General features: G+C 42.6%; 1 protein-coding gene across 1 annotated transcript in view; it reads left to right on the forward strand.

Annotated features, from left to right (window-relative positions):
* The window catches only part of ARHGAP21 (Rho GTPase activating protein 21), a 103,577-nt gene that overhangs the window by 34,721 nt on the left and 49,217 nt on the right, over positions 1-19,639 (forward strand). The window contains exons 4-6 of the mRNA XM_019507957.1: positions 5,964-6,056; positions 12,397-12,475; positions 15,781-15,835. Coding sequence (XP_019363502.1) covers positions 5,964-6,056; positions 12,397-12,475; positions 15,781-15,835 — 227 coding nt within the window. The remainder of the gene's footprint in view (positions 1-5,963; positions 6,057-12,396; positions 12,476-15,780; positions 15,836-19,639) is intronic.

The raw sequence follows: 19,639 nt of genomic DNA on the forward strand, positions 1-19,639 counted from the left end.
CCTATGAGGAGAGGCTGAGGGACCTGAATCTCTTCAGTCTCCGCAAGAGGAGGCTGAGGGGGGATCTTGTGGCTGCCTACAACCTTATCAGGGGCCACCAGCAGGGACTCGGAAAGTCTGTTCACCAGGGACCCCCTTGGAGTCACCAGGAACAATGGTCACAAGCTGAGGGAAGATAGGTTTAGGTTAGATATTTGGAAGAGCTACTTCACTGTAAGGGTGGCCAGAGCCTGGAATAGGCTTCCCAGAGAGGTGGTGCTCTCACCTTCCCTGGAAATCTTCAAGAGGAGACTAGATAGGCACCTGGCTGGGGTCTTATGATCCCTCCTACCCCCAGTGCTTCTTCCTGCTCATAGCAGGGGGTCGGACTAGATGATCTGTCTAGGTCCCTTCCGACTCATTGATTCTATGATCCTTCTCTATGGGTTACTGCAGCCTGCTATTCCAAATGAACACATACTTTAAAAATAAAATCCACCCCCACCAAAAAAACTCCCACTTCACTATTAACAGACTACAGCAAGACCAAATTCCTGTCTCGGTTTGGCTGGATGCTGGGTATTCCTGGTATCTTGCAACAGCCACAATAAGCAAAGGTTTGAATCACAGGTGATGACTCAGATTCTTTCCAGCCCTCTGAAGCGTGTTGCTCAATGAATATGATAAATTCCATCAAGAAGGGAGGAGCAGTCCTAGCTTAAGACTGTGGCTGTTTTGGAGAAGTCATTTGGCATTTTGCTCATCTTAAAGAATCATGTTATATTCCCTACCATCGAGTGGAGCTGGCTTTTGGGTTGGTTTGGAGATGGCCTGGATTCAGAAAGCAGTTAACAGGCCTTTCAAGTTCTGTTGAGGTAGGATTTAGTTTCTACTTTGGCTGGAGAGAAGAGATTTTTTTAGTCTTAATTTCTGAAGCCGTAGCCTAAGATTTTAGAGAGAAACTAGGAGAGATCTGCTTCTGTTCATGCCTTCTATCACTACTTCAGAAAATTTCTCTCCTGATTTATCTATCTTGGGTATCAGATGGGTACTGGTCCCAGAACTATAGAGGTATACAGGTGTCAAGGGGCCACTGCATGTCAGGTAGCAGTCTGGGGTTGATCTTTAGTGCCCAGGTCTTATTAATGTTAAGAGCATTTCATATCGTTCCAGCAGTAGAAATGAAAATCAGGGTCATCACATCTTCATTTTTTCCCCTTGGCTTGTCAGTTATACATGAGTTTTACTCAAGATGCATTGGAACTTAACTGGGCCTATACATTCACAGAGGATAATAATAATAATGGACTCTTGTTGCTTCTGTGCCTAAGGACTGTCTTTAATTTAAAGGAGAGTGGTGACCTTCCAGGCAGAGGGTGTTTCCAGTATTTTTTTTTCCCCCACTTCCAGGCTGCAGAATGAGATAGTCCCAATGATACCTGTAATACAAGTCTTCACTGTCTGAGGTACTGTTTGTCTAGATGTTAGTACTACACTGTGGTGGCAATTGAAAATGCTGGCTTTTCAGGGAAATCACCCTGTGAAATCTCTAGAAATGTATACGGTTTTCTCTGACTAACAAAGATGGTGGATATTCCTGAAAGATTCTGCATTTAATTTTGAGCAGAAGTAATGTGGCTACAAAGCATAGCATAACTTGGGAGGATATACTAAATATAATTGTAGTAAGTGTATGGTTATTTACTTCACAAATATATATTGGTACATCCATTATTAGTTTTCTTGTGCAATAGGGAAGTAAAATGGTGACACTAGTAGTTAGTGATAGGATCAGGTCCTGTAAGTGGTCACCCATTTAACTGTAGTGCTGGTGCTTCAGAGTAGCTGACACAAGCTTTTTGATATCATGTGTTTGAGTGACTCACTGAGCTTGTCTGAACTTGCCTAGTGCTTCTGAAGTGCTGTGAAGGTTTAGTAATACTTTAATGTCTGTAGTAAAATTAGGAGAGAGAAAGTGAGAGAAGCAGTAGCTTTATTCCATGAAGACTTTGTTTCCAAAGCTGTAGGAAGAAAGCATTCCCTGAAAATCCATATTCTAAGTCGTTGTGGAGTGATCATCTTTGACTTCTTACACCAGGGGTGGGCAATTATTTTGGGAGGAGGGCCGCTTACCCTGTTCTGGCAAGCTGTCAAGGGCTGCATGGGTAGCCACCCCTTGACAGGTGCCCCGCCTCCTGGTCACCATATTAGGACCAATGCCTTGAGACCAGTGTCTCAGGGCCAGCACTGGTGGGGCCCAGAGCAGGGAACAGGCTGGCAGGGGTCCATGGAGCCGGGCTGTGCTGTACCAGCAGGGAGAGGGGGGAGCTGGCCTGGCTCCATAGAGCCCCTGCCAGCCGGGGCCCACCAGTGCTGGGCGTCATGCTTCCGCTCACTGCCAGTGCCCCCAGCCCTGTGGTACAGGCGGGGTGGGGTGGGGGGCAGTGTGCAGCCCTGACACCCTGCCTGCCAGCAGGGAATGAGCTAGTGCGGGGAAAAGTGGCCCTGCCCCATGGCTGGCACTCCCTGCTGCAGCCACTTGCAGCCCATGCAGGGCTGTCCTGAGCAGGCACAGACAGCCCCACGTGTGCTGCGAGCAGCTGCAGTGTGGGGCGCTGGGCATGGGGCGGGCGAGGGGCTGCTTTTCCCCCCCACACTCAGCACCAGCTTGTAACCCACCCCTGCTGCCAGCCTGGGCCCCGTGTTGGCTCCAGGCTCACTCACTGGAGCTGTGCTGTGGCGGCAGGAGCTGTGCTGTGGCGGCAGCAGCTGTGCCCCCCCACTTGCTGTGCTGGGAAGTGTTTGCTACCATTGCCTCTGGACTGCAAACACTGCCTGGTGCGGCAAGCAGGGGGCTGCTTTCCTCCGCGCCGAGCAGCTGCTCCTGCTGCAGTGTAGCCCTGATGGGTGAGCCCGGAGCTGGTGCGGGGCCCAGGCTGGCAGCGGGGGTGGGTTACAAACTGGTGCTGAGCTCAGGGTGGAAAAGCAGCCCCGTGCCTGGTGCCCCGCATTGCAGCCGCTTGCAGCCTGCGTGGGGCTTCCTGTGTCTGCTCAGGACAGCCACTCGTGGGCTGGGAGCAGCTGCAGCAGTGAGCACGGGCCATGAGGCGGGGGAGGGGCTGCTTTTCTCTGGGCTCAGTTTTTCCCCAGGCTCCTCCCTTGCCTGGGGTCCCCTCCCCTCCTTACCTGAGTTTCCAGTGCAGTGTACTCACATGGTCCCAGGCCAGAAGCCCCTTCTGGGGGGCGTGGCTGGGGGGGCCCCTGCTGCTGCAGGAGCCTGCCAGGCTTCCTCTGGGTCCTACTGCCCCTGGTTTCTGTCATTTTTTACAGGAACCAAAGACAGATCGATATTAATTTTCTAAATTTTTTAGGGGTTCCACGGGCCAGATAAAATGGTCTCGTGGGCTGAATTCAGCCTGCAGGCCATATTCTACTCACCCCTGCCTTACACAATGACTTGATATATAGAAAGTGCATCCTTTTATAGCACCAAGTTTTTTGGATTATTTCATACCAACATATGGCTTCATTTTTGTATGAGTAGACCTATCTTTTTTTTTACATGTCATTGCATAAAAATGGGAGCATTAGCACTTACTATTTTGCAAAATTGAACCATAAGGACTTGTTTGCTTGTAAACTTTGGATGGAATTCAGAGTCCGATTAAATCTTATGTAATCCACTTAAGTCTGTGCAAGTAATTGATCAGGTATCCAACACAAATTGAAAAAAACCCACTTAATTCATTGAAACCAGTATGACTCTTACATAGTACTAGGACCAGTGAATGGAACCATGCAGGACACTAGGATTCCAGTCTCTCCTCCAACGAGTACTTAAATAATTTTAAAAAAAGGGGGAAACAGTAGTGACACGAGAGACTGAGTGTTCTCCACTCCAGAATGTCAGAGAGTAGGGTCATTTAGAGTGCTGTCCTTGGGTAGTGTAAATTCAAATTCTGTCCAGCAGAGAGAATTAAGCTTTCGTTTTCCACAGTCTAAGTGAGTGACCTAACCACTTGCACACTGGGCAGAATGTAGGGCACAGCTTCTACCACCACAGTCTGCAGTTTCTACAAAAATAGCTCTGAATCCCTGCCCAGAGCTAAAACTGTTTGACTTTGACTCTTTTGGTCTAAATCCACAGTATGTTTCAGAATTACCAGAATTGTATTTGTTTTCTCCCAGTGAATATCTTACATGCCAGTAACATTTTGTCCTGCATCTTTGTCATTTAAAGTACAGTGACTTACGGTGGAAACAGACAGTGATAAGAGAGGTTTGTCACATTTATGCCACCATAAAAATTGTTATGGCAGTGCAAAGGCTAAGCAAACAGATGCCCATGCTCTTTGTCATGTCACAAATGCCAAAAATCTGTGCCCCCAACAAAGGCGGTGTTAAAATTTGTGCTGCTTTATTGTGGCCAATGTCGATTAGCTTCATGGTGGGAAGTTGCAGGTAGTCCAGAGCTGCTCACGCTCTCCAGGTGTACAAGGCAGGTTCTCCAGGGGTTTGAGGGACCCAATCCTGCACACCCTAAGAATTTCTATGCAGGATTGGGACCCTAAAGCCCTGGGAGCACCTGCCCTGCTTTCTCTGCTTAGAAATGCACCTTTGGGATCTCTGTGGTGCATCACCCTAAGCAGAGAAAGTCAGGGGTTTCTCAGGGGTGCATCTCTGTAAGTGTGGAAAGCTGTCAGCTGTGTTTAGAGTTTGATGGTCCTGATTCTGTGCAGGATTTCCCTGGGTGAAAAGGAGCAGGCCCCTCAGGCCTCAGGAGAACAGATCACCTGATGTTGCCTGGTGATGCTTCAGGATGTGTGTTTTGCCCTATGAAGCAGATCAGCACATCCCAGCACAGCTGATCTTTTTCATTTGTAGTTAGACTTTGCCTCATATCTGTGTACAGATATTGCTCATAGAGCTGTCTCCTGTATTTTAACACACCACAATTGTTAGTGGCCATCACTATGGCTTTCACAACCATCGACTTTCTTAAACGTGAAGGACCAAGTATAGATGTGGTCTGTAAAGGTGGTATATGTTGCTGGGCACACATTGAGGATGAAGGGAATTACAAGTTGCATTGGTTTAGACCAGTGGAGACCAATCTTTCTAGCAGGCGGGCCATAAATTAGCCCTCACCCTCCCCAGGTGCCACCTCCTTCCCCACCCCCTTCTGCTGCTGTACTTTGTTTCCTGCCCTATTTGGTGCCTGTCCTGTCCCTGGTCTCCTGTGTGCCACACACAGAGGCTGCCTGTGCCATTTGTGGTACAGCTGCCACAGGCTGGCCACCCCTGGTTAATACCACGTGTAAAATGAAATAAATTCACAGGATTGTCTATCTATAAATATGTATATTCTCTATACAGGCTTTTTACTGTTCATATACAGCAATTGTGATTTACCTTGACTAGGCATTTTGCTTTTTCGACTGCCATCAGAAACCGATTTTCAAAAGACCTTTGGCCATCTTGTCTGGGAGATCTATATTTTTCTTGTTGGAGTTTCAGGGATTTTATGGTACTCTTGCCATCTTACAGAGTCTAATCTTTTTCATATTACAGTACAAATTCTGATTCAGTTAGCAGAATTTTATATATGTGTGAAATGAGAATCTGGGAAATGAGGGATGGCTCAAAATGAAGCTATACTCACTAGTAGGATGACAGGATACCGATGAGATGAAAAATAAAACAAAAAACATCATTTTTGACATATTCGTGTATTATAATTTTACAACTCCTGCTTTACAAAGACAGCTAAAAGATCTTCAGTCTAGCCAAAGGAATACAAATAGTTTTGAGAGAGAACAGATGCTAATGTTTTATTTGCCAAATGAATTTAAAAAATGTTGATCCTAATATTTAACATGAAGATTAATGTGTCGTGACTAAAGTTTTAAAATCATTCTTAGTGTTCAGCATTGTAATGCAGCATAATAAAATAACTTTCAACCCATGTATGCTTTCTTCTTCAGGGAAGCAAAGAAAAAAACTGGAACCAATGGATACCATATTTGTTAAACAGGTTAAAGAAGGTGGACCTGCCTTTGAAGCTGGATTATCCACAGGTGCTGTTCCTTTATAATACGAATAGTAATATAAGCAAAGCTATACATTTTTCATAGTTTTCTCTCTAAACTATATTGCTCAATTATGGTCCATGGCTTCACAATCTCTCATCTCCACCTGCTAAGATTTGCCCAAAATACTTTCATTTTCCTCCTCTCACTTATTTCAACCATGGAATTTCATTGACTTCATTGCTTTTCTCTTACCATCAAAAGTTTATGCTCTTCCTTCATCCTTGCTGATACAGTGTTACATAATCTTGCCCACTTTGCTATCCTTTTCCATTATTTCCTTAAGCACTACCTTTCTCTTCTTGTTAGCCACTCTTTTTGCTCCTTCCTTAACTTTGTTTTTTCTTTTGTGTATTCTCAAATACTGTCCCAGCTATCCACACCTCAAACAGTATTGCTACGTGTACTCATTACGTGCCCTCCCTTTCCTAGATTTTAAACCTATCATTTCAAGTGATCATTCCTTTCTTCTTCAGATGTCCAATGACCTCTTATCCTTCCTTTACTAAAATAGTTGTCCTATATTCAAACAGTTGCATTACTTGTATTGTAGCCTAAATGCACTAATCAGGTCAGGGCCCCTTTTGAGGTCCATGCTGTACAAGCACAAAGGGAGATTTAAAGAATTTACCATTTAATATAAGTCTAGAGACAAGTGAAGGCCACAAACAAATAGCAGGAATGGGAGATGAAGGACAATAACAGTTGTGACTGGGCATTTATATTGGCTATGTGCAGAACCACTGAATGATTTGTTACTAGTACTTTGTTCTGTTACCACTCGTGTCTTTTAAAGTAAATAAATCTGAGTAACCCGTTTGGCTCTAGCCACTTTTTTAGTTGTCTAATATAGCATTTAAGCACTTTTGATAGGGAGCACATCATTGTAAAATGTCATGTATATTTGTTATGCTGTACATAATTTTGTACTTAGCAGTTACTTTAAATTGTCAAGAAAGTGGGGGGAGAATAAGGTTGGAGCTAACTGTACAAACAATGAAAGTGCAAATAATGTAGCTTCATTACACTGTAAATATGGATTTCTATCCTTAAAAGGATGGCAAACTGTATATTTATAAAAGGAATATCTATAAACCAAATAGAATACTCCTGACATAGTTGTAGATTTTAGGTTTTCTTTTAATAGTTGTGCACCTATATGTACCTGAAACAGATAAATGTTCAAAAAAAAAAAAAGAAAAGAAAACTGGAGGGCATTTAGAAATTTCAAAATAACACAGATTTCAGGCTCTGCAAAAGATCCTAACCTTCCTCCCACCTTTACTCTGGTATAGTGAGATTAAAAAAAAATATGTTCTAAGGACTGACAACATCATTTGCTGCTGTGCAAAGAACGATGTTTTGCCTTGCTAAAGCATCATATACATTGAAGCTGTACGAAGAGACTTTGTTAACTTCAGCTTCATTCAGAAAAGGCAATGCTTGCCAAACTGAGGAGAACATCTATATAGAGAATATTTTATTTTCAGACTTTTATAAAAAGGCTTTGAACATACAGAATGGAGAGCATAAATAATTTATAAACATTTTTCTTTAAATTACCTGAGTGTCCTTTTAAGAATGTTGCTGGATAGTCATTATACCTAGTTGGGTCCTGTCACTGTTTCTTGTTAAAACTTCAGATTTTTGAAACATGATTTGCAAGATGCAGCTATAATATATTATAAAACATTCAGCGAACTATCAGTCAGATTGCTTGATTTCTGATACAATTGCTCAGTATGGCATATACCTCTCATTTTGTGGAACTGCTTTTCTTGGATTGTTCCATTGCAACTTGCAGTAACGTTTTATAGTTACACTGATTGGAGATTAAAACATTTTAAAAATCTAATAAGCATCTGGATAATTGTGCTTCAGATGTTTTGTCTGTTTATATTGTTCTATCTCAAGGCACTTCGTAGTATTGAACATCTGTTTCACAGTTGATTGGACAATTTCTGTGGTTTAATAACCTGGAAAATTTAGGCCACCTCTACATGTTACATATATTAGGCATCTACCAAGTTAATTGCTTAATTCATTTAGACTGGCTAATAACTAGGACATTTTAAAAAGATCCAGCAAGCTATGAAGTTTGTTACTGGAAAATCATAAAATAATAGAAAATTAAGATTGGAAGGGACCTCAGTAGGTCATCTAGTCCAACCTCCTGTTTAAAGCAGGACCATCTCCAACTATTTTATCTCATCCAGGACTTTGTCTAGCCAGATATAGACAACCACAACCTCTCTGGGTAGCCTGTTCCAGTGCTTTGCTACCCTCCTCGTGAGAGTTTTTTTCCCTAATAACTAATCTAAAGTTCCCTTGCTGCAACTTGAGACCATTGCTCCTTGTTCTGTCATCTGCCACCACCTGAGAACAGTCTAGCTCCATCCTCTTTGGAACCACCCTTCAGGTAGTTGAAGGCTGCTATTAAATCCCCCCTAAATCTTCTCTTTTCCAGACTAAATAAGCCCAGTCCCCTCAGCCTCTCCTCACAAGTCACGTGCCCCAGTCCCCTAACCATTTTCATTGCCTTCCTCTGGACTCCAACTAGTCTATGCTTTTTTCTGTAGTGGAGGGCCCAAGACTGGACACGGTACTCCAGATGTGGCCTCATCAGTATAGAATACAGGGGAATAATTACTTCTGTTGATCTGCTGGGGACACTCCTACTAATGCAGCCATGTATGCTGTTAGCTATCTTTACAACAAAGGCAGACTGTTGGGTCATCTTCAGCTTATTGTCCACTGTAACCCCCAGGTCCTTTTCTGTAGATCTGCTGCTTAGCCGACCTGTACCGGTACATGGGATTCTTCCATCCTAAGCGCAGTTTTGCACTTGTCCTTACTGAACCTCAACAGATTTCTTTTGGTCCAATCTTCCAATTTGTCTAAGTCTGTCTGAATCCTAGCTTTACCCTCTAGCGTATCTCCTCCCAGCTTGGTGTCATCTGCAAACTTGCGGAGGGTGCACTCCATCCCATCATCCAGATAGTTGATAGAGATACTGAACAAGACCCACCCCAGGGCTGTCCCCTGGGGCACTCCATTTGATGCTAGCTGACATGAAGCCATTGATTGCTTCCCTTTGGTCCTGATGATCCACCCAGTTTTTTCTCCATCTTACAGTCTATTCATCCAACTGATGCTTCCTTATCATTCTTGCAAGAGTGCTGTAGGAGACCATATCAAAAGCCTTGCTGAAGTCGAGGTATGTCACATCCACTGCTCTTTCAGCATCCACAGAGCCAGTTATCTCATCATAAAAGTCAACCCGGTTGGTCAGGCATGACTTGCCTTTGGTAACTCCATGCTGACTGTTCCTAATAACCTTCTCCAACTGTTTAGAAATGGATTCCTTGAGGACCTGCTCCATGATTTTTCTAGAGGCTGAGGTGAGGCTAACAGGTCTGTAGTTCCCTGGATCCTCCTTCCCTTTCTTAAAGATGGGCGCTATATCTGCCCTTCTCTAATCATCTAGGACCTCTCCCAGTCGCCATGAAATTTCAAGGATAATGGCCAGCGGCTCTGCAGTCACATCGACCAACTCTCTTAACACCCTTGGGTGCATCGTATCTAGCCTCATGGATTTGTATATGTCCAGCTTTTCTAAAATAGTCCCTAACCTGTTCTTTCACCACTTGCAGCTCTTGACCTACTCCCCAAACTGCTGCCCAGTGCAGTAGTCTGGGAGCTGACCCTGCCTGTGAAGACTGAGGTGAAAAAGGCATAGAGTATTTCAGCCTTTTCTGCATCATCTGTCACTAGGTTGCCTTGTCCATTCATGAAGGGACCCACATTTTCCCTGATCTTTCTCTTGTTGCTGACATTATTTGTAGAATCCCTTCTTGTTATCCTTCACGACCCTTGCTAACTGGAACTCCAGTTGTGCTTTCGCCTTCCTGACTTCATCCCTGCATGCCCAAGCAATGCTCTTACACTCCTCCCTAGGTGTTTATCCAAGTTTCCACTACTTGTAAGCTTGCTTTTTGTGTTTGACCTCACTGGAGAGTTCACTGATAAGCCAAGCTTGTCTTCTGCCATACTTGCTAATCTTCACATTAGGATGACTCGTTTATGTGCCCTCAGTAAATTTTCTTTAAAATACAGTCAGCTCTCTCAGATGCCTTTCCCCCTCAGACTGGCCTCCCAGAGGATCCTGCCCATCAGTTCCCTAAGAGAGTCTCAAAGTCTGCTTTTCTGAATTCCAGGATCCTTACTCTGCTCTTCTTTTTCCTTCCTTTCCTCAGGATCATGAACTCAATCATCTTGTGGTTGCTACTGCCCAAGTTACTGTCCACTTCTACATTCTCCACCAATTCTTCCCTGTTTGTCAACAGCAGGTCAAGAAGAACATGGCCCCACATTGGGCTCTCCAAGACTTGCCCCAGGAAGTTGTTCCCAACACTCTTCAAAAACTTCCTGTATTGCCTGTGCGCTGCTATATTGCCCTCCCAGCAGATATCAGGGCAATTGAAGTCCCCCATGAGAACCAGGGCCTGTGATTGGGGAAACTTCTGCTAGCTGTTTGAAGAAAGCCTGGTCCATCTCATTCTCCTCATCTGGTGGTCTGTGACTGACACCCACCACATCATCACCCTTGTTGCAGTATGAGCAATCACACTGCTCTTTTACATAAATCACAACTACTCCTCCTCTTCTTCCTTGCTTATCCCACCAGGTCTCTGTGATTCCAGTCATGTCATAGTTATGAGACGGTGTGAGGGCTTCCAGTTTTTTGCTCGTTCCCAGGCTCTCCATGCATCACGTACAGACAGCTGAGGTAACTAGCCAGTTGCCCTGCTTTCTCAGGAAGAATGAACAGGCCTCCCTTGTTGCCTCTTTCCTGCTTGTATTTCCTCCAGGTTACCTGCTTCCCCACTTAGTTCAGGACTTTGGTTTCCATACCCCAGCAAACCTAGTTTAAAGCTCTCCTCCCTAAGTTAGTGAGCCTGTCTGCAAAGATGCTGTTCCTCTTGTTCATGAGATGGATCCTGTCTCTTCCTTAGCATTCCTTCTTGGAACAGCATCCTGTGGTCGAAGAAGCCAAAGCTGTGCTGGTGACATCTTCTGTGCAGCCATGCACTGATCTGCAGGATGTCTGCTCCTAACAAGGTCCTTCCCCTTGACTGGAAGGATTGAGGAGAACAGCACCTGAGCCCTGTCCCCATCACCCTAGCACCCAGAGCTCTGTAATCACTGTCGATCTGTTCAGGGTCACCTCTGGCAATGTTATTGGTGCCCACATGGATGAGCACCATGGGGTAGTAGTCAGAGGGCCAGATGAGCCTCAGTAATCCTTTTGTGACATCTCAGATCTGGGCTTCAAATACAGAAGAAAGGTGTGTAATAACTTTTTAGGTGGTTTCTATTCAGCTTTAATTTGTGCTTGTAGCCTGTGCCAACATAGCTGGAGACTACAGCTGTTGCATTCATCCAGCTGTGGGGGTGCACCATGCACTTCACCATGGGGAGACTGCAGCTGCTGTAATCACCAGCTGCAGGGGTTCATGGAGATTGCACCTGCTGGTCTCCCAGCTGTGGGAATTTGCTTCTTACTGGTGCAGTGTGGATTGGGTTCCCTCTGCACCAGCAATAAAGCATGATGGAATGTAATTCAGTCTCACAATCACGCCCCCTGCCACGTATGCATATAATGGCAGGAGGTGAAACTGTGTGGATCGTGCATTAGGCCCTATCTTGTCTTTCTTTACCTACCTGCGGAGAGGGCCCCTGAATGCAACAGATTTGAGATACTTTTGTAAACTTATAAAATACTTCTTGGAAAAGTGAAAGAAAGTGCATTTTGACTTGAGTATTAATCAGAATGGCATGGAATTAGCCCATTGCACTACCATTTAGGTATTGATACTTTGAGCCTTGAAGACGTAGAAACAGCGTAAGTTTGATGCTAAGGACTTTTACCTCAGGAGAGAATTGAAGCAACTTATCAGTGTCTCTAGGAGAAGAGAAAATATTCCTTATCTGTTAACTGGAAAAGATAGTGTTTCAACTGAGATGTGAATCAAAATTGCTTTTAAATCCCAAAATAAGAACCTTAGATTTAGACTGAAAATTGTATGCAAAAAAAAAAAAAGAGCCTATACTCATTACAGAAGTACGTGCCTCAAAAATTCCTTTTTGGAGATCGGACTTTTACGCTAACATCTGATATCGTTACACCAGTTTATGTTCAAACAGGTATTTGTTGTGGTGTTGTTTCGGGGTTTTTTTGTTTTCAAAGCAAGCAGAAAATTGCTGTGGCATATCCCAGGGAGATGTAGAATACAGCATTGTCTCTTTTTTTTTTTTTCCCCTGTAGGTGACAGAATTATAAAGGTTAATGGAGAAAGTGTTATTGGAAAAACATATTCTCAAGTAATTGGTTTAATTCAGAACAGGTAAGACTTTTTTTATTTTTTGTGTGCCAAATTAATATATTTGAAGCAAGGAGGGGAATGACTGTTACATGGTTCTACCAAAGTATGTTAGTCTGTGTACATGAATTGTATGTGGTGGATGTGAAAGTTTTACATGTATTATTTGTCTGTCCATGACTTCTATTAACAATCACATTTTACATAACCACTTCAAACAAGTATCTTGTCTTAAGGTATTGGGCTTCTCTTAGTGACTCATTGCAAATTAGTACTTAAATCATATTTGAATGGAAAAAAATCTCTTCACAGTCTGTATATAGTAGAAAACAGAGATATGGCTTGATATTTTGCATTGACTGTGCAAAAATCCTTTCCTCTTGCCCCCTGTAACAACTGTACGAACAAGAGTTTTGTCAGTATATCACTCAATGTATCAGTTATCACTTAGGATATCAGTATATCACTCAAGATGCCAGTTCCACAATTTGGAATGTCACCTCTCGCTTATAGTTGGTTGCAAATGGAAAATAAACCACAGAATAATTCATGCATGAAAAAGAATTAAGTACACGTTATTCCTTCCAGAACAAGGCATTGCTTTCATGAAGAATACATTTCTTAGAGTTCTGACTTTTTTATCGAAGATGAAATTAGCTTGGGACATCTTTGCCCAGGATTTGGAGGCCTGCCCCATTCACCTGAACCCACTGCTATATTTGCTTATTGTAACTGCTGTACCATGTACCCAGAGGGCTCCTGTTATTCTAAGATGAAGAGTAGCCATCTGGGATGACTGGCAGCTAGAAGACGGGCTGCCAGCAAACAGGCAGACCTGTAGCTGCTCAGATAGAGGCTACCCCTGGGGGAGTAACTCTCCTAGGAAATAGTGGCAAAGTAGCAAGCTGCACTGGGGTAGGTGTCTAGGCAGCCCAGGGGTCAAAGGCTGCAGGGAGCTGAGCTAAACCACAGCAGGGATATCAGAGGAGTCATCAGGCCAAGAGTGGAAAGCCCTGTGGGTGACTGGAGAGTCACCTGACAGGAAGGGGGAGGGCTTAAGAGGAACAGAGGGCTTGTAGGGAGTGAAGACCTAGGATGAGGAGGGTTTTGTTATATAGCCAATGGGAGTTTTAGTTGGAGCTAGGGGCTCATATATTTTGGTGCTAGCTAATAAATCTATGAATCCATGGACTGGGTTGTGACTTTCAGGGGAAGAGGTCATGGTGCTGCCAGAGGGGCACGCAACTGTTTTGAACCCTGCCAGGGGCCTTGCTCAGGGTGCTGTAAGGTGCCAACCAAGGCCCATGGGCTTGAAGCACAAGAGGGCCAAGAAGCCTGAGAAGTTGAGAAGCAGAGCCAGGGGTGTGAAGTGCAAGAAGGGTGAGAAGCATGAAAGGACTGGATTGGAGCTGGAGCCCAGAAGCCAGGTCTGGCGCAGTGGGCCTAGGCTAAGGGAACCAGTGAGAGGAAAGGGGCAGAGGCCATAAAGGCCTAGGCCCCAACAAGGGCGTAGAGGCCTGAGGTGGCCTGATCTTCAGTAGGGGCAAAGGGTGGGGGGGTGTCATGATTGATCACAAGATGAACATGAGTCACCAATGTGATGTCGCAGGTGAGAAAGCAAACCAAACTCTGGCTTGCATCCATAGTTGCTTCTCAGGTAAATCCCAGGATGTCATCCTCCCGCTGTACTTGGCCTTGGTGAGGCCACAGCTGGAGTACTGCATCCAGTTCTGGCTCCACAATTCAAGAAGGATGTGGAGAAGCTTGAGAGAGTCCAGAGGAGAGCCATGCACATGATCAGAGGTCAGGAGAATAGGCTTCATGATGAGAGGCTGAGAGCCATGGGACTCTTCAGCCTGGAAAAGCGCAGACTCAGGAGGGACCTGGTGGCTGCCTATAAGTACATCAGGGGTGTACATCAGGATCTGGGGGAACATCCCCAAGGGATGACAAGGTACAACGGTCACGAACTCCTCCAAGACTGTTTTAGGCTGGACATAAGGAAAAACTTCTTTACTGTCTGAACCCCCAAGGCCTGAAATAGGCTCCCTCCAGAGGTGGTGCAAGCACCTACTCTGGACCACTTTTAAGAAGCATTTGGCTGCTTATTTTGCAGGGATCCTCTGACCCTAGCTGACTTCGTGCTTTTGGGGCAGGGGGCTCGACTCAATGATCTCCCCAGGTCCCTTCCAGCCCTAATGTCTGAAATCTATGAAATGTCTTTTCCAGCTCCAAAGATTAGTTGACCAGTTTCCCCAAGTCTGTTATGTTTTTTGGCTGGTTTGTTTTTCTGGTTTGACAGTGATGCCTTTGCGTTTAGTAACTGTAATGCAATGACCCAAATTTGACATGAGACACACCAGTAAACAACTAGTATTTCTTCCATTATGAAATGTTTCATTTTGAATAACTAATGTAGTATTAGTCGATGTTTTCATGATTTGTTTAAAGCACAGTAGTGTGGTAGAGACGTCTGCATTGCTACTATATGTAGTCTACTCTTGGATTAAATGACAGTGGCCAGCAGTTTATGAGAGTGCTACATATTTGTAGTTTTTAGTTTTGTATTCACAGTTTGCTACTTTCAGTTTTGTCTAAGAATCTCTAAAGAGGTCTTAGTAATTTGTAACTTCCTGACCTAAATGTTGTTTCTATTGTGGGGTTTGTTTGTTTTTTGCAAGATTGTTCAGAATTTCATAGGTAGCGTAGTTGTATTCATGAGGGGAAAGTTGCTCTTTACATAACCATTTCTGTCTGCTTACCAGCTAAGCTGTAATGGTAGATGTTCTGCGTTTCTGCCTGGAAGATGGTCAGATTATTTAGCTCAGAGGTTAAACATAATTTTTTTTTAAAGTCGCATGTGAATGCAAAATAAAAAATTGGCTAGTGTAATTATGTTGTGTGCCCCTAACTTCCTTGTTCCAACTTCCCGAATAAAAGAGGCTTTATTCAATAAACAGTATTACATTGTGTGGTAAGTGCTCAAGAAGGATGTTACTGCTTGTGAATTCTACTGAATCTTTATGCATTATAACAACATATCTCTAATGTTTAACGTGTTAGATATACATGTGAACCTTAGTGTAAGTACAATTCAGACTGTAAAGAGAAAAAGAGTGAGTTCATTGGCAATACTGTGATTGAAACTTGATGGTGATTTACCCCATGTGAAGCCTCACTGAATTTTAACTTTTACACCCTCAATGCTTGAACAGTTCTGACCTGAGGAAACAAGTAGACTGCATCTTAATCAGTGTTGTTCTCCCTATATTAACACAGAAGAAAATCTCCTTTTCAAATTGTGAATAATCTATTCTGTTGTGTTTTAGTGACTGCATATTGGAACTTAGCGTTATGCCAAAAGATGAAGACATCCTCCAGTTGGTATGTTGTGTTTCTGAAATTTGGAATTAATATATGCTGATGAAGAAGCACATTGTTTTACTGAAAAAAAGGTTTTGAATGTATACTGTTTTGATCAGCTGTTTGGATTTTGTATGCCTGAAGAGAACTGAGTATGAATTTGGAGGTAAGGAAGAAGCGCTGTGGGTTGTATCGGTCAGGCTTTCCAGTACACGAGGCTCAGTGTGAGAGAAAACATGAGGCTCTTTAAGGGGGAAGCTGACAGGAAGGCAGTTAAGATTGAGACCATCAGGGTAAAAGTTGCAGTCTGTATAGTGATTAGCTGCATCCCATAAGGTTAGGAATTGCAGGACCTTAAAGGTGAAGAACAGAAGCTTTGATATTTTTCTGGAGAAGGAAAAAAGGGGCCCAGTGAGGGACTCATAAGAGGTCAGTGATTAGCCAAGATACGACCTTAGCAACAGCATGTTGAATACACTTGGTAGAAAAAAGGTCATAATACTCGAGACCAAAGAAGAGGAATCAAAAACTGGACCACTGACGACTGCTGAGATAAGAGTGTGAGCAAGTGTCTGTGTAATATGTGCCTGTAGATCTTTAATAAATTCATTTCCTGGAAACAGGCCTTCAAAATCCAGTCATCAATAACAATTAGGAAATTTTTTCAATGCAAGTATTATCAATTTTTGTGATGTCTACTTAACTTATTAAAAAAGGAACTAAGGGTATATTCTTGCTTTGGCTGAAGTCAGTAGAAGGACTCCCATTTACTAAAGCTGGGTGGGAGAGATTTTTATCCTGGAAAAATTTTCAAGATTCTAAAATTTTTCTTTAATAAATTATGATATGCAAATTGTTAAGAAAAAATCAGCAACATTTTTTTAAATAGACAAGTCCCCAAAAAATTCCATTTGTTCAATCTAAATGAATCATTTTGATATTTTTGAAGTACTTAATTTCAATGTTGACCTTTTTAATTTAGTTGAAGTAATAATTTGTTTAAATTTTAAAAAAAGAAACATGACATTTTTTGAAAAACATTGAAACAGGGTTCTGACAATTTTATGAACATTAAACTTGTTGGCAGTTTTAGATTGAGGGTATTTTTTTAGCATTTGTATAGAGAATTTTACCCTGTGATAATGTCTTTAAAAAGTATCTAATGAAATCTTGTCAAAAAAACCTGGAAGCAAAGACTATATACAAAGAGCATTAAAGGTTGCATGACTCAGACCTAAAGGTTGAGGAAGTAAGTGTTGATGTGCTTTTGTAATCTCATTTTCGACCTCCTTGATTAAATGTTGCACTATGAACTGCTTTTTACCCAGTATACTATAACAGCTGAAGAGCTATGGAAAGTTGCTAGTGCATGCAGGCTATGTAAATTCGGAGCTAAATTAGTTTCAAGGATAAATGTGCCATCTTCTGTGCTGAAGGAGGTTATGCTAAGTGCTGAAAAGCATGCTGAATAGACTATGGAAATCCATTTTTTTGAGAGATTCTACCATAAAAGGCAGTATTGGCAAAAATGTCTAAAGGAATTAGAAGGACAAGTCTGACTGGATTTTAAGTTGATAAACTGGACAAGTAAAAATCATGTAAGTATAAAAGCATGTCAGATGTTATATGTTTCTGCAGGAGCTTCTCTGTTGTGTGGGTAAAGAGGTGAACCAGAGATGGCATAGGTACTGTTCTGGGCTTTTGTTCAGGGGGAGGGGGTCTAGTAAAGATCTGAATGTGTAGCTGTATGGGAGAGATCATGTTTTCTGAAAGCAGCATTAAATTTGGGTGTAGTTGACTGGTGACCAGCATGGTGCTGTGTGTAACGGTTCAAGTGAGCCTAGAGGCAGAAGGGAGCACAGTAAATCTGCTTACATGCAGGGCAGATTTCAAGTGTGTACCTGTGACAATAGCCTCGTCTCTGTCTTGTCCCATCTCCTACCAGCAGTCTTATTACTTTAAGCTCTGGATATATCAAAATAAGTAATTACAAGTGTTTAAAGCTTCTGAATAAGTGACTGAGCTCATAAAATATAAGTATGTGGCATTCCCAGTGCGTTGATGCAAGGAGATGCAAAGACCAGTGTTACCTGCCCCAGGGACTCGAATCCCTGGTTGCTGCTGGTTCAGAGCTGTCTGCCTTCTCCAGCCTCTACTATTTCAGCAGTGGCATGGAGTCCCTGCACCTGCTGCAGCACCCCAGAGTCTGAGGAGCAGCCATTCTAGTTTTGTTTTGCATTACAGATACATTCACCAGAATGTGAACCTAGTCAAATTAAATCGTTTAGATCGGTGAATCAGGGTGCTATAATGTGGGTAATGTGTCCTGTATGTCTCCTGTGCAGGCAGATCAAAAAACAGCTGCGGCTTTAAGCCCTTCCCAGTCTGACCCCACATGCTACTACTGGAAACACAAGTGGGATGGGAAGGTGGGACTGTCTTGTGCTCCTCTGTTACTGGGAAGAGCATGCTGAGTCGGACCAGGAAGGGATGTGGTCAGAGCACAAGGGTACATGGAATTTTGGCCAGGATGCAAAATTCCCTAGTTAGGCCTTTGCTCTTGCCTGCCTTACCTTTATCAGATAACCCAAATACATGCAGTAGAACCCTGGTTGAGAAGCACTACACTGAGATGAGGAAGTATAACAGTGGTTCTCAAACAAGGGTGCTACCAAATCAAAAAAAGTTGTGGCAGTGTTCTGATTGAAAAGTCTGAAAACAACTGGTTTAGATGATAAAATATTGGAGCATAACTTAGTGATAGTCACTATGAGCATTTGAGGGGATGTAAGTTTTTGTATCCTATTCTTAATTACTTGAACTGTACAGTTTCCCCAGAACTATCTAATTCTGGTCATGGCTACCTTTCCCATAACTTATATGTAAGCATAGCAACAGCTTTGGGAGGATAGTGTAGCTGTAGTTTTATAACAAGCTTTCAAAGAGCTTCATTTTAGGTGGGGAGAGAAGAAGGGCTTATAAAATTGCCAAGCAGTGGTTTTGATCGATGACCATGATGATAATGCCACAACCAACTTGCATGTGCTCAGTTTACAACTCTCATTGGAATGCTAGGTCCTTGTCAACAATCTGCGTCAGGAATGTAGTTGTTCAGGGCTTTTAGACGTCTAAATATTCCTACTGTAATTTAAGCTAAACTGCAGTGGCCCAGTTTGTATTGTAACAGAATTAAGAGCATTCTACTTGTCTTTTTCATGTATTAACTCCCTCAGAAGAATTAAAGGACTAACAAGAATATGCAAAGTGCATTTTATTTTCTTCATATTTTGTCAGCTGTATCCAAATAAGTGTGTATATACCAGACAATGACTATTGATGCACTTCAACTTTACTTTATTTTTAAACCTCCTTAAAAATGCTTCTTGACCTGCTGGCCAAAAGTTAAAATACTCCATAACAAAAAATGACCAATATCTCATCCATTTGTTTCCTTAGGGTATAGTATTATTGGAATGCTAATAAAATGAAATGTGTTCCTTTCTTTAAACGCTGCAGCAATTTTGTGCAGGCCATAACTGGGATTAAAGAAGGAATGATTTAACTGGTAAAAATTAACCCCAATCTCTAGATCCCCCTATATAAACCCCCCATGCATACCTTATATATATTATAGATCTAAAAGCCTACAGAGAAGTAATTCAGATCAAAACATCATGATGTTTCAAGTCAAACATCATGTATATATGTTATATATTATATTTCAATTAATATGACAATATATACATAATATATTTATATTTTAATGTGTTATTTATTTTAATTTTTATACTTGTATATTATATCTGTATAAATTACATATATTAT

The sequence above is a fragment of the Gavialis gangeticus genome, unplaced genomic scaffold (assembly GCF_001723915.1).
Source record: "Gavialis gangeticus isolate Ggan-Ray unplaced genomic scaffold, GavGan_comp1, whole genome shotgun sequence".
NCBI lineage: Eukaryota > Metazoa > Chordata > Crocodylia > Gavialidae > Gavialis > Gavialis gangeticus.